This window comes from Anopheles merus, unplaced genomic scaffold (genome assembly GCF_017562075.2).
Source record: "Anopheles merus strain MAF unplaced genomic scaffold, AmerM5.1 LNR4000053, whole genome shotgun sequence".
In the NCBI taxonomy this organism is placed as follows: Eukaryota; Metazoa; Arthropoda; class Insecta; order Diptera; family Culicidae; genus Anopheles; species Anopheles merus.
The window spans coordinates 56,131-70,042 of record NW_024427633.1 but is presented as its reverse complement, the minus strand read 5'-3'; the positions used below and the strand labels follow the sequence as shown (position 1 = coordinate 70,042).

The window sequence follows — 13,912 nt, the reverse complement described above, 5'->3', positions numbered from 1 at the left end:
TAAAAAACTTATTGCTAGTTGTACTGAGTGCTCCAAGTTTGAAGCATAAAAAAAGAAAAGAAAAGTTTGTCAGCCGCATAGCATTTTACATTGAAAACTGTAAAGGCTTGACAAAGAACGATGAATACACGAATCAAATTGGTTCCTACATGAATCGTACTGTTTTTCCACACCACGTAGCATTCGCCGAGTTCAAACATTTTGGCAACAATTATAATGCGCGGGACATCAGGCGTCGGAAATGAAGTCTCAAACTAAAAAAGAAGAAAAACATAAAAATAGAGGATTAAACATCGTCTTTAAGCACGAAGTCTGCGGGAAAAATATGAGGTTAATGTGATTATTAGAATTGCATCATTTGCAATTGTTAGCTGTAATAGAAACTCTTGTTGAATCCTCGTAACTTATATCAATCCAATCGATTATTCCGTGAAGTGGATTTAATGTACGCTCATCATTCTCTTTGTAGTCTTCTTCGCGGGTTCGCTTGGCTCCTCTCATAGTATTTTTTTCTCGTACCAGACACAGTGACTTAATCAGGTATTTTTTATGTACCTGTAATCTATTCGATATTTTTCCAATTTTTCTGTTGGATTGCATTCCACATGTCTTCGAATTTAGCAGCAGTAGGATTCATCAATTCAAATTCTAAAGATACCTGAAAAATGAAGAATTGAGCTACAAATGTATCCCTAATTCCATCGAGATAGAAGATAATCAACATACCAATTCTCCTCCGAAGGCTGAAGCCGCAGAACAGTCGGTCATAAATTGGGAAAAAATCCCTCTGGCGCGCTTTTCGTGCCGGTAAGCCAGTGTTTATTTCCATAAATATTTTATGTTTTTCATACAATGTTCCAAGGCAACAATAGTTTCTAACTCGTACACCTGTGAAAAAGATTAAAATCAATTTAATATCCAAGTATAAGAAACTTCATATGTGATGCTACCAAATCATCAATATTTTCTCCACGATCGTCGTTCGTTATTATTTTTGAAGAAGATGGAGTCGATTCATCGTGTCTTGATCGGTAGAACACTCGACTACAGGATCTTTTTGCAAGGGTTTACATTCTATAATAGAACCAGCATGCCGTCCTGCTCCTCGTCCACCTTTATGAAACCACGCTGCCTGTAAAATATTCGAAATTTGACTAAAATTCGTGTTGTTCTGTTTTTAAGTGTTCTGTTTGCCTAAATATTTTCCAGTGACTGATACACCTGATTTTAATTGCGTTCGAATCTCGTGTGACATGCTGTGATTAAGCTGTTAGTATGTTCTAATCACAAGCAGATATGTTTGGATTTACTCAGAAATATTGTATATAATTCAATCGAAGTGTTTGCGAATACATCCTAGCAGCATTCAGAACAGACAGCACGAAATTCAAAACAAAAGTGTTACGGTCTAAAAAATGTACACAGTTAACGACAGCATAATAAAAATAATTGACTTACATAAGGTACATCTGAAACGTTCGAGGCCAGAATGGGATAAGTTTTAACTAATGATTTTGCAAGCATTACTTTTTTCCGTTTGTGGACGACTGAAATATATGAAAGTAGTACATCAACTCACACTTTTCATTATTTTTTACAATACTTACACTCCGTAATTGTCCGCTAGCCAATCGCAAATTATTCGATTAATTTTTTTGTTGGTGACCTCGTCGGGTTTAATTCCTTCTGTCAATGTTTCATGGATTTGTTTACCTTCATCACTTTGCAGAAGGAGTAGGCTACGTCGATTCCTTTAAAAAAAAGTTACTTCTTTGTATGTACAACACGCCGTAGCAATAATACTCACCTTGTCAAAATTGTACATCTTAAAAATTGAACTCAAGCTTTTGGTTGGTACTTTATTCCTCTACGTTTCTTCCATAAATTCATTGGGAGTCGTTGTAATGTCGATTGTAACTCCATACTGTTTTTGATATTTTTGAATTATTTTCATCATTTTTATCGTTAACTGTAGTCTAGTGAAATCATTGTTGTCCAGGGATAAGAAGGTGTCCAAATCCGTTATTTCCTCTTTTACTGTAAGAAATATTTAATTAGTTTCAACCTATCTTTCCTATTTCCCAATCTAGCCTATTGAGTATATAATATAATATTACGCTTATCAATAATCCTGGCAATAGTTCCTTAGGGAGACATATTTTTTAACACTTCCAAATGGTGACCAGAAGGCAAAGGTAGCATGCGAATGGATTTCTTCAAACGAAACAAATTTTTCAGTTAGTCCTACTGCAACTTCGTACGCTTCTAGACAATCATTATATCCGTTAGTTTTGCATAATTTAATCAACAAAAACATAGCACTGTTCATAACCACTATCTCGGCAATAATACCATACGACGGATAATATTCATTTTCGTGGTTTTTGATGCACACTAGCAAGTTTTTTCTGAAGTCGATCCCATTTATTGCTGCTTTGTTGGGTACAAAAACATGTGGAACACACAAATCTATGAAGTAAACACTGTAACAATGTTCTCGCTTAACTAAGTTTCCTCCGTAATATGTAATATTATCACTACATGGATTATCTAGTATATCTATGGCCATTGTAAAGCATTGTCGTTGTGCTAAGCTTTTGCAAATATTTTTAAAATTTCTGCAAGTTGATGATTGATTTTTGTTTGGTTTGTTCTTTTGCTCGAACACTAAACAATTATACTGTTTCATATTTCCGCTCTTTTTAATACACTGAATGTAATGGTCAAGATGGTGATTTTTGTTAAGTCTTCGTTGAATTTTTTTATAAAATGACTCCTCATACAACCGAATAAGTTCTTCTTATGATACTAACATATGGTCAGATATTATTGTAGACATCAAAATACGAGTTATATTCAACAAATGACCGATCATACGCATATACTCGCCATTAGCGGGAACCTTGTCAGCAAACAAAAAAGGAAAAGAACGTAGTAGTCGCAGGTTTTGTGATGCAGTCTGTTTGAGTTTGTAACTACTGGGTTTAGATATCATTTCATCAGTAAAGTTCGCCGATGGTCTATTCTTTTTGTCGATGTATCCATAGGCAAATAAATGTATGCGGTCATTGATGAATGATGCACTGAAACCCAACAACTTAATTTTGTGATAGTGACCTAGTACTAGCTGTATAGTTATTGGCACCAATCCTTCCGCTATGTCATGCATAGTATCCAAAGCAAAATTTTGTGTAATGTGATAGTATTGTAGCTCATTAATATGCAATTATCACGTTTCAATCCACAATCTGAAGGATTCATATCCCCTGAATTAACTTTCTCCAAGTTGAGTTCATACCACTCTTTCGTACGCATGGGAAAATTTTAGAACGGATTCTGATGAAATGCTGGTCTTGGTATAGTGCAAAGTCTGCAGAAAACCTCATGTACAGCCAGTGTATCACCGCAGAACATCGTTACCACTGCTTGTATGGTATATTTTTCTGTTCCGTAGAAAACGTCTACTCCGTGTTCCAGTTTTCGGAGGTCATGAATTAGATCTTGTTAAAACCATGCTTTTTGGAGTCTATAGAAGTGCAATAGATCAGTGAAAATATTGTTTTCGGAGAACTATTCTACCTGCTTGGAAAATTTTCTATTTTAAAATCGAACACCGATACTTTGTTAATACCTGCTCTAGAGCTCAGTGCATTTCCGAGTTCAACGTCGTCTTGATAAAGGTTTATTCGTATGGCGTCGGGGAATTTTTTAAAATATTCACTGTTTTGGTATGTTTCTCCTGATCGGAAACTAAAGTATTCTTTGAGGGTTGGGTATGGCGGCAAATTATCTGTCATCAATTCCCTGTTTTGGGGACTTCTGAAAATTAGCTTCAGGGTCTCAGTGATCGGTATATATGAAGTTACCTATTACTTTTGTTGGTATACCATCAATATGCCGAATATCTTCTCGTGTTTGAAGCAATTTTTCTACTGGTCTTGGAATACTAACTGCCAAATTGTTTAAAAATTGTGTTTGTTTTGAACGTGTTGAAACTTCCGAAAACAAATCTTCTACGTGGAACTTGTTTTAAAAATTTATAGTTCCTGGAGCAGCTAAATCAGTTTTACGTTCCGTTAAAAATGACTTTGTTCTTTCTTCAAAGTAAACACCAAGCATTTTTACTAGGTGTTCGCAAAGTTTTATCATTTGCGAAATTTTGGTTTGAGGAAGCGAAACATCTGCCGTCAATCTGCAAGTACCCAGAGCGACGTTTTTTTACATTTGATCCAAAGTGATTGTTTCTTTCCAAAATGCAAAATTTTCTTCAGTTGCCGGAAATGAATTGGTGTCAAAATCAGTTTCCATATCAATGTGGTTTGATTTTTTTTTGTTACGGGTTCGTCTGGGATCTCATTAAGCGTTTCTCCGATAGTTCTTTTGGCACCGGGTGTTTTGGGCGAACGTGGGTGTTGCTGCAATATGTGCCTTTTAATGATTTGAAATGGTTATATGTCGATCGACATATCTTCTTACATCTTCTTCCTGCAGAATGTTCAGAATCTCATCCATTTTCGCTTTTATCGCACTTCAAATCACAAAACCACTCCAAAATTGTTTCGTTGCACTAGCACGCTGTAAATACAATGGCAAATGACAGACAGAAAACCGCGTCACGGCTAGCAGGATGGTTGAAACGTATCAAACCGATATCTCGGTTATTTTGACAGATGAGTTCGGTGACAGCTGTGTTAACGTATGCGCTCGGCATGCAGTGTTGCCGAGATTCGGTTAAAATATATATTTAACTGATATGTCAGTATTTTATGGTACTGATTTTCGGCTACTGGGATTTTTCAACTGACATATCAGCAAGAAATGAAAGAGCTGACATATTTCGGCAGTTTATTTAACCGAGGTCGTGAAATATTTTTAAATGTATACATCGTTTTACGTTTCATTTGTGCACAACAATTGTCATAATAAAAAAAAAAACTATAATTCATGGCAAATTTCAAACATTCTCATTTAAAAACAAAAAGTTAAAATAAAATTTGCTAATTTGTATGAAAACAAACAAAGACAAATTTCAAACAAAAATCAAGAATTTGTGCTTAAATATATTCTTTGACCAATTATCCATGTTATTCGCATATCCGGGCGAGGTCATGTCCCGATGTGCCCGGATAAACAGTGGAGGAGTGGTGGAGTGTATTTATTGTTTTGTCTATTTAATTTTCTCCACCGCTTTTTTCGACCATCTTGAACCCTCATAACGACTTACAAAAAGGCTCGCCAGCGAGGGAAAATCGCACCGATTTGGAGCGTTGGCGAGCTCACGACAAGCGGGTTTTGGCCTGCGGGATGTTACCGAAGCGAGTGCTAATACGGACGTCACACGAAGCGTAAACTTTGGCGTAAACTAAATTTCAGCCATACAACCCTATAATCTTTTGACAGGAAGTTTACGCACCGACAAACCGACGTGACACTGGCGTTACAAAAGTGTCCCACACGAAAGTACTGTCATTTACCAGTGAGGCGAACACTTCTGTCAAAGTAAGCTCTGTTCACTGCTGCTTCGATGTAAACAACTTTTCTAAATACAAATGGCGAAGGAAGTGTGAAGCATAATTTTGTGAGAATTATTGGACAAAACATCCGGGAACATCATTTTATAAGTTTCCAAATCAATGTAAAAGATGTGAGAAGTACATAAAACAATACGCATTGGAATTTGCGAAGAAAAACAAAAAGGGGATTTAGCAGTTTCTTCTCTGTGTCAGTGTAGTAAGTGAATCATTATAGAGATGGCGCTAGTGTTTAACGTATTTCATTTGAAATAAGGAGACAACTTTTGAAGCTCATTTTGTTCGAAGTGTCACGTCGGTTTGTCGGTGGTTTACGCTCTCCCATACAAATCAAGCGTAAACTTTTTGAGTTTACGCTTCATGTGACGTCTGTATAAGATTCATAGAGCCAAGGTATTGTGCTTCATTTGACAAAAAATGCAAACGAATCGTATCTTGAAACGCTTCACGGACGCTTTGAAAAGCTTTCGAGGGCAAGAGCTTTCGTTCGTATTTGATTTGAATTGGTAGGTATTCCGTTGGAGGTTTTGGCAAAGGATACTGGGTTTTCCAGGATTTTTCATAGCCGTGGGGCACTTTATTGACTCTTTTGGAATATAGGAACGCAAAAAGTTTATGCTTGATTTGTATGGAAGAACGTAAACTTCCTGTCAAAAGATTATAGGGTTGTAGGGCTGAAATCCAATTTACGCCAAAGTTTACGCAAAGTTACGTGTGACGTCCGTATTACAATGATAACAGGTCCCATAACGGTCCTGGAGCTGATCCTGACTCTATGCAGATCTTGCAACATATACATTTCGGTACTAGAACTGAACCGATACTGATCATTAACTGATTAATTTCATGTCAGTCATGGAATAGATTCTGATTCCGAGCCTGCTGATACTGATACTGCTTCCTTTTATATTTTGGGACCTGAATAGTACCTGAACCTGAACCACTAATGGACCGCTCCAGTCCAGTTTTCCTATTTTTATTTCTTGTTGCATCGAAGGGTCCCGCGGTACTATCATTAACTCGGACATCTTAACAACATGCCCATCCCATGGAAGGTCGCCCTAAGCAAGGATTGACTATCCGGCTAAGTGGTACTAAGTATCGAAAACCTGTATAGGCCGGCATGACATGTTACTCTTAAAAGATTATTTTTTCAGTAACTTTTTCGTATGAATGTTTTCGCTACGTTTTCACACATCCGGATCCAGTTCTTTGGACCACTTATTGGAAAACTTTTCTTACACATCGTAGAAGACATTGTTTAGCTATGCTTAATCCAAATATTAGGCCCATGTAGAGAAAAATCTCGAAATACCACGGAAAAATGTTATTAAATTCTGACTGTAATTTGTATCAGACCGTTTGAAGGTCAGGGAGATAATGTTAATACTTAATGAGAGACGCAGATGACCTTAAAATGTACTTTCCTGTGCGTAGTTCTAATGACTGTCTCAGATTACAAGGCTTTCTTTCTGTTTTTAATCTTTGGTGTTCCTTAAACCAACACCAAAAAAAAAAATCTTTGGTGTTCCTTATCCACAAAATGACGTGGGCGCACCCGGATGGCGAATCCTTCAACCAGATCGACCACGTGTTAATAAGCCGCCGACGACAGTCGAGCCTATTAAACGTCAGAACTTATCGAGGAGCCAATATCGATTCCGATCACTACTTGGTTGGCTTAGTGATACGTTGTAGAATCGCCCGCCCCCGCACCAATGGGGGCGGAGAAAACACGCAGCCTCGGCTCAACACGGACTCTCTAAGGGACATTACTGTCCAACAGGAATTCAAAGCCGCTTTAGACGAGTCTCTACTACCAGAAAACAGATATGAAACTACGAGCGAGAGGTGGAACGCTCTAAAAACAAAAATAATAAACTGTGCAAGAAATATACTCCCACCACGTCGTGGCAACACCAAATCTGGCTGGTTCGACGATGAATGCAGACAAGTGACCGAACGTAAGAATACTGCATACCGAGCAATGCAGCAACGGCATAGAACGCGGGCATGCGCAGAGGAATATTCACGGCTCAGACGCGAAGAGAAACGAGTTCACCGCTCTAAGAAGCATGCTTTGGAAGAGCAAAACATGCGGGAACTCGAGCAAACCAGAGAGGCGTACGGACCGACACGAAAGTTTTACCAAGCGATAGCAGGTCACCGAAACAACGTGGTACCTAAGGTAACCTGCTGTCGCAACAAGGATGGAGATCTGGTTAGTAACCAGCCAGAGGTCCTCTCGCGGTGGGCTCAGTACTTTGATGAATTACTCAACGACCAGTTAAACGAACAGCTAGAAGCGCCACTAGCAGATAGTGTCATGCTACTGCCACCTAGCATAGAAGAAACACGAAAGGCTATCCGTCGGCTGAAAAATAACAAGGCACCCGGAACCGACGGAATTGCAGCTGAACTGGTCAAGAATGGAGGTGCACGACTAGAAAACGAGATTCATCAAATTGTTACTGAGGTGTGGGATAGCGAATCGATGCCTTGTGATTGGAATCTCGGCATCATCTACCCCGTATACAAGAAGGGAGACAGGTTGGACTGCAACAACTACAGGGGTATTACGGTGTTGAATACCGCCTATAAAATATTCTCCCTGATCCTTCAGGATCGCCTTGTCCCGCACGTCGAAGAGATAGTAGGAAACTATCAAAGAGGATTCCGAAACGGAAAATCAACCACTGATCAGATCTTCACCATGCGGCAGATCTTGGAGAAGATGGCTGAATACAAAAACGACACATACCATCTCTTCATAGACTTCAAAGCCGCATACGATAGCATAGCCAGGGTAAAACTGTACGACGCTATGAGCTCATTTGGAATCCCGGCCAAACTGATAAGGCTAGTTAGAATGACTATGACCAACGTCACATGCCAGGTGAGGGTGGATGGAAAACTCTCAGGACCTTTTGCTACCACCAAAGGTCTGCGCCAGGGGGACGGGCTTGCCTGTCTCCTATTCAACTTGGCGCTAGAGAGGGCCATCCGCGACTCGAGGGTGGAGACTACGGGAACCATCTTCTATAAGTCAACCCAGATCCTGGCATACGCTGATGATATAGACATCATTGGTCTGCGGCTCTCCTATGTAGCAGAAGCCTACCAAGGGATTGAGCAGGCGGCAGAGAGCCTCGGATTGCAGATAAACGAGGCAAAGACCAAACTGATGGTGGCAACATCAGCGGACCTACCAATAAATAATCCGAATCTACGTAGGTGTGACGTACAGATAGGTGAACGCACTTTTGAAGTCGTCCCACAATTCACCTATCTTGGGTCAAAGGTCAGCAACGACAACAGCATGGAAGCTGAGTTGCGCGCAAGGATGCTGGCTGCCAACCGGTCATTCTACAGCCTGAAAAAGCAGTTTACCTCAAAGAACCTGTCGCGACGGACGAAGCTGGGACTATATAGTACCTATATAGTACCAGTACTCACATACGCCTCTGAGACATGGACACTGTCCAAATCTGACGAAACCCTCTTAGCCGCGTTCGAGAGGAAGATGCTCAGAAGGATACTTGGCCCCGTATGTGTGGAAGGACAATGGAGGAGCCGCTATAATGACGAGCTATACGAGATGTACGGCGACCTCACTGTCGTACAGCGTATAAAGCTCGCCAGGCTCCGGTGGGCTGGCCATGTTATACGCATGGAAACGGACGACCCAGCCCGTAAAGTCTTTTTAGGCCGTCCACAAGGACAGAGGAGGCGTGGTAGGCCCAAATTGAGGTGGCAAGATGGCGTGGAGGCGTCCGCCATTAAGGCCGGGATAACGGACTGGCAGACGAAGGCGCGAGACCGTGAGCGGTTTCGGACACTCCTGAGGCAGGCCAAGACCGCAAAGCGGTTGTAGTGCCGGATAAGTAAGTAAGTAAGTTCCTTAAACTGTTTGTCACTCAACGTCAGTAAGTGCTCGGTTATTTCGTTTACTCGTGCGAGAACTCCTTTATGTTTTAATTATGTTCTTTCTGACACTTTATTGCCTCGATCTGAAACTGCTTCGGACTTTGGCATTATATTAGACACGAAACTTTATTTAGACAAACAATTTGACGACGTTATTGCTAGGGCTAACAGGACTCTTGGACACATAATTAGAAGTAGCAAAATGTTTCATGACTCTCTCTGCTTAAAATCACTTTACTGTTGCCTTGTTCGTCCGTTGATTGAGTACGCTTCAGTTGCTTGGTTTCTGAAGCAAGTTACTAGAATTGACCTCGACTAAGGCTTGAGAGGATCCATCGAAAATTTACCTGAGTAGCTATTAAGCGGCTTCCGTGGAGACCTAACGACGTGCTACCAGCTTATCATACGAAGTGTCAGTTGTTAGGGCTTGGAACTCTTGAAAAGAGAAAAATGATTGCCCAAGGAATGTTTATGTTTATACTATTAACTGGTAGAATCGATGAACCTCTATTGCTAAGTAATGTAAATTTTTATGTCCCTACTAGACCTTTAAGAACTCGAAAATTTTTAATAACTGATTTTCGTTATCATCTTTTCTGTGCTAGGGAACCGTTTTTATTGATGTCCAAGATTTTTTTTAAATTTAATAGTGTACCTTTAGTGTACTAAAATGTTCTAGTGTCATACGAGACTGCATTAGTCTAATTTGAGGAACGCATAGTTTATAAGACATTAGTTGTAATTGTGTATGCAGGCCATGGAGGCTTGATACCATAATAATAAATAAATAGATAAATAAATTCAAGATCTTATAATCACTTTAAGATAGATTGATTTGTTTGAGAAGATCCTATATTTACATATATCTCAAATACATAGGGTGGTCCCGTGGTACAGTCGTAAACTTGAATGAACCTCAATGAACCGTTACCTCACGGTAAGGGCTGTGTATTCGACTTGGGGGTACTTATTAAATCTCGAAATCATCTGTATAGGCCGATATGACTACGTTGGTCATTACGCCAAATAGAAGAAGAAGAATCGATGGCCCCTTGCCTACGTTCGGGTTGTTCTACTGTATTAAGATTCAAATTTCGACTATTTTTTCCCTTTTCTAAATCTCATCCTCGGTTTTAGCCTCTATTTTCAAGTTAACGCAATAGATATCCTACATCATCTCATGTCAAATCTCAAAACTAAGCGTTTTTTTTTTTTATTTTATTTTTGACCAGTTTTTTTTAATCACTTTCAGTTTATCTTTTGGGTCAATTTCGCGAACATATTGACTGTTCTGATTCTTCTTCTACAGGCTTCCCTTATACAGGCATTCTTTACTTCTTGGAATCAAAGAACGTGACAGTGAGTCTTTGCTACTTGAAGATATTTTGGATATGAACCAATCGCATCTGATTTTAAAGTCCGCGTATCCTGAGTTTCCGCCATAAGATCTTTTTTTATAATACCTTCCATTTTAAACTGACCTGCTCAAAATTCCTGGTAGTTGATCTTATCCCGATTCTGGGACTAATAAAGAGATCAGCTTTTATTCCAAGTTTAGATATAGTAATATCAGGCCAGGTTTTAGGAGTATGGCTTTATATATACTTACTTACTTACTATTACGGCGCTACAACCGCTTTACGGTCTAGGCCTGTCTCAGGAGTGTCCGAAACCGCTCACGGTCTCGTGCCTTCGTCTACCAATCCGTTATCCCGGCCTTAATGGCGGAAGCCTCCACATCATTTTGCCACCGCAATTTTATTATTTATTTTATTATTTATTTGAGTGGCTGCGGGACTGTCGGATAAGAGGGGGTTTCAAATTACAGAGGTTGAAAGTGAATGAAAGGTCCATACAAACAAGAATAAGACAGAACATTTAGTATGCAGCCTTAACTGTTGCTATAGGAAACTGCGAACAGGATTGCCAATTTGAGCATACATCATTCATTAACCATGGCAACACCATACACAAATAAGAGGGATACAGATTTCAGAGGTTTTCCAAATTAGAGAGTCAAAAATGTACTGGAAATCAAGGGATTGTGAAAAATGTTCAAATAAGAGAGGTTTCTCAAATTGGTGTCAGGCTCAGAGGTGTCAAATAAGAGAGGGTTCACTGTAAGCGAATAATTATAGAGATGGCGCTAGTGTGTAACGTATTTTCATTCAAAATAAGGAGACAACTTTTGATGTTGGTTTACCACCAACAATTTTGGTTTAGGCCTGTCTTAGTCTTGACTACCTGGTATCAAATTGGTGTGCTCATAGCAGGATAGTTAATCCTACGTAAGACCCGATCCATACGGGACTTGAACTCATGACCATCATGTTGTTAGGTTTTACTACGGGACCAGCTCAAATCCAACAGACCAACCGAAATTATTGTCTTGAATTGACTGCTACATTTCATAGCCAGTTAGATTAAAAATAATTGAATTTAATCAGTTTTAATTTCAGGATATAAAATCAAATATATTGATTTGTGGAAATATATTTTGCTCAAACCAAATTATCACGAATTTCCGGCAAAATCTGAAACCCGAAAAAAATAGCCCTTGTCATGTTTCAGCAAAGCAACGGAGAAAAGGAGAAGGATGTTAACTTTAGAAATGGTTATTTTTGTTAATGTAAAATTTAGCAACCCAAATTTTCTACAGCAAATTTTCACACGGTGTTACTGCTAAAGCATAACGCTCCTTCGCGCGTTGGTATGTTTATATATCAGAAGAAGATAGAGATTACTAGAATTTTATTGTAACAAAAGAGATTCAGATTCGTTTACATTTTAAGTATTTGTTTCCTTACCTTTTTATAAATGAAATAATTTCAACTGTTACATGTGATCTTAGCACAACGGCACCAGTATAAACTGGTTTGTACTGGTTTCTGAAAGCCATTCCAAAACAAATCGGGTTTTTAACTAGACGATAATAGCTACAACAGTAAAACAAGACCAACATTTATGAATTGGTGCTGTTTAGTTATCGTATGACGTGAACATGAGTTTTACATTTTTGTATCAATTGCCCAATTGTTAAGTGAAGCCTAGCGCGTGCCGCTAAACAAAGTGCAAATGCACGAACAAGCCTAATTTAAACAATAAAGCTCAATTTATAACGTTGTTGTTTGACCACGTGTGTTGGATTCTTCTATAATGCTTATTAGTCTAAGAGAAGTTATTCATCGTTCATGTTATTCATCGCTCGGGCAAGTAATTGTAGAAAGTCATGCTGAAATAAACTTGCCCGAAGCGGTCCATTAATATCGGGTTGATTATGATGGGCATATCATGTGTCATACATTTATATCGTAAAGTAAAAAGACGCGTAACATGTAGACTCTTTACGTTAAACATATCGAACATTCAGGCGTGCATCGGAGGCATATTCATAATCACACTGCTAATGATATGTGTTGTAAACTACGAACTGATTCGTACAGAATTTGGAGAAAAATTTGCCACTGATATCAATAAATGGAGGCTGTCACACCTGACCAATGTTTGCCAACGATTAAACAATGGAGGACGTACGTGGCGAATGGTTTGTATAGCACACAGGACACTGCTCTAACTCACAATGTTACACTTTCAGATACAAACCTTCAGCCGGCGTTTTATCTGCACAGCAAAAATTATAGTTTGGTTTATTGCCCAGTGTTTAAGGCAGGCACCAGCACGTGGTTCTACAACTTTAATACATGGGCAGGATTCACGGAATACGAGATCATGCATAACGACAATCTGTTTCTTGCGCGTAAGTTCTACCCGATAGAAAATCGCGTCACGTTAATGCAATCGATGGCACATTCATTCTCGTTTATCATCGTACGGCATCCTTTCGAGCGTTTGATAAGCGCTTTTGAAGATCGACTGGTGAGTATGAAAAATGCGTACTATTCGCGTGTATCCCTAGCCATCTATCGCCGCTATCATCCGACGGGAAGCGGCAAAATTACATTCCGTGACTTTGTGCAGTACATTATCGATGATGTCGAATATCGCAACAGCACAATGGGGTTAGATATTCACTGGAGTCCAGTTAACAATCTGTGCACACCTTGCTTAGCTAGATATGATTATATAATCAAACTCGAAACATACGAGCAAGATGTGGAAGTCATGATAAAAGCGGCAAAATTGCAAGGTAAAGTGAAACTAATGCAATTAAACCACGTCAGAAAGGAACCTGTCGAAGTTCTGATAATGAAATATTTTTCACAAATAACGCAGAAACAAATAGAAATGTTGTACAGTATTTACGAGATTGATTTCCAATTGTTTGGATATGCTGCTGACAAATATTTTCAAATACCAAAATCATTGACGTGAATAGTTAGCCAGAGAATCGTGAAAATTTGAAGAAAAGAAGCAATTACAGCTTTGTATGTAAACTTAATACTAAAACATGAAACAATCATGTAATATGTAAAAACTAAGAAAATTAAATTAAA

General features: G+C 39.0%; 2 protein-coding genes across 2 annotated transcripts; one reads left to right on the top strand and one right to left on the bottom strand.

Moving 5' to 3' along the window:
• Window positions 1–236: 236 nt before the first annotated feature.
• Window positions 237–2,569, bottom strand: LOC121601278. Its single transcript, XM_041930110.1, has 8 exons — window positions 2,542–2,569; window positions 1,872–2,037; window positions 1,609–1,721; window positions 1,459–1,559; window positions 951–1,132; window positions 727–888; window positions 556–658; window positions 237–254 (listed from the first exon to the last, which is right to left on the bottom strand). The coding sequence occupies exons 1-5, from the start codon at window positions 2,567–2,569 to the stop codon at window positions 989–991; spliced, it is 552 nt and encodes a 183-aa protein (XP_041786044.1). The 3' UTR covers window positions 237–254; window positions 556–658; window positions 727–888; window positions 951–988.
• A 10,099-nt stretch (window positions 2,570–12,668) lies between these two features.
• Window positions 12,669–13,912, top strand: LOC121601277 (carbohydrate sulfotransferase 8-like). The gene is made up of 2 exons (XM_041930109.1): window positions 12,669–12,988; window positions 13,054–13,912. The coding sequence occupies exons 1-2, from the start codon at window positions 12,736–12,738 to the stop codon at window positions 13,788–13,790; spliced, it is 990 nt and encodes a 329-aa protein (XP_041786043.1). The 5' UTR covers window positions 12,669–12,735; the 3' UTR covers window positions 13,791–13,912.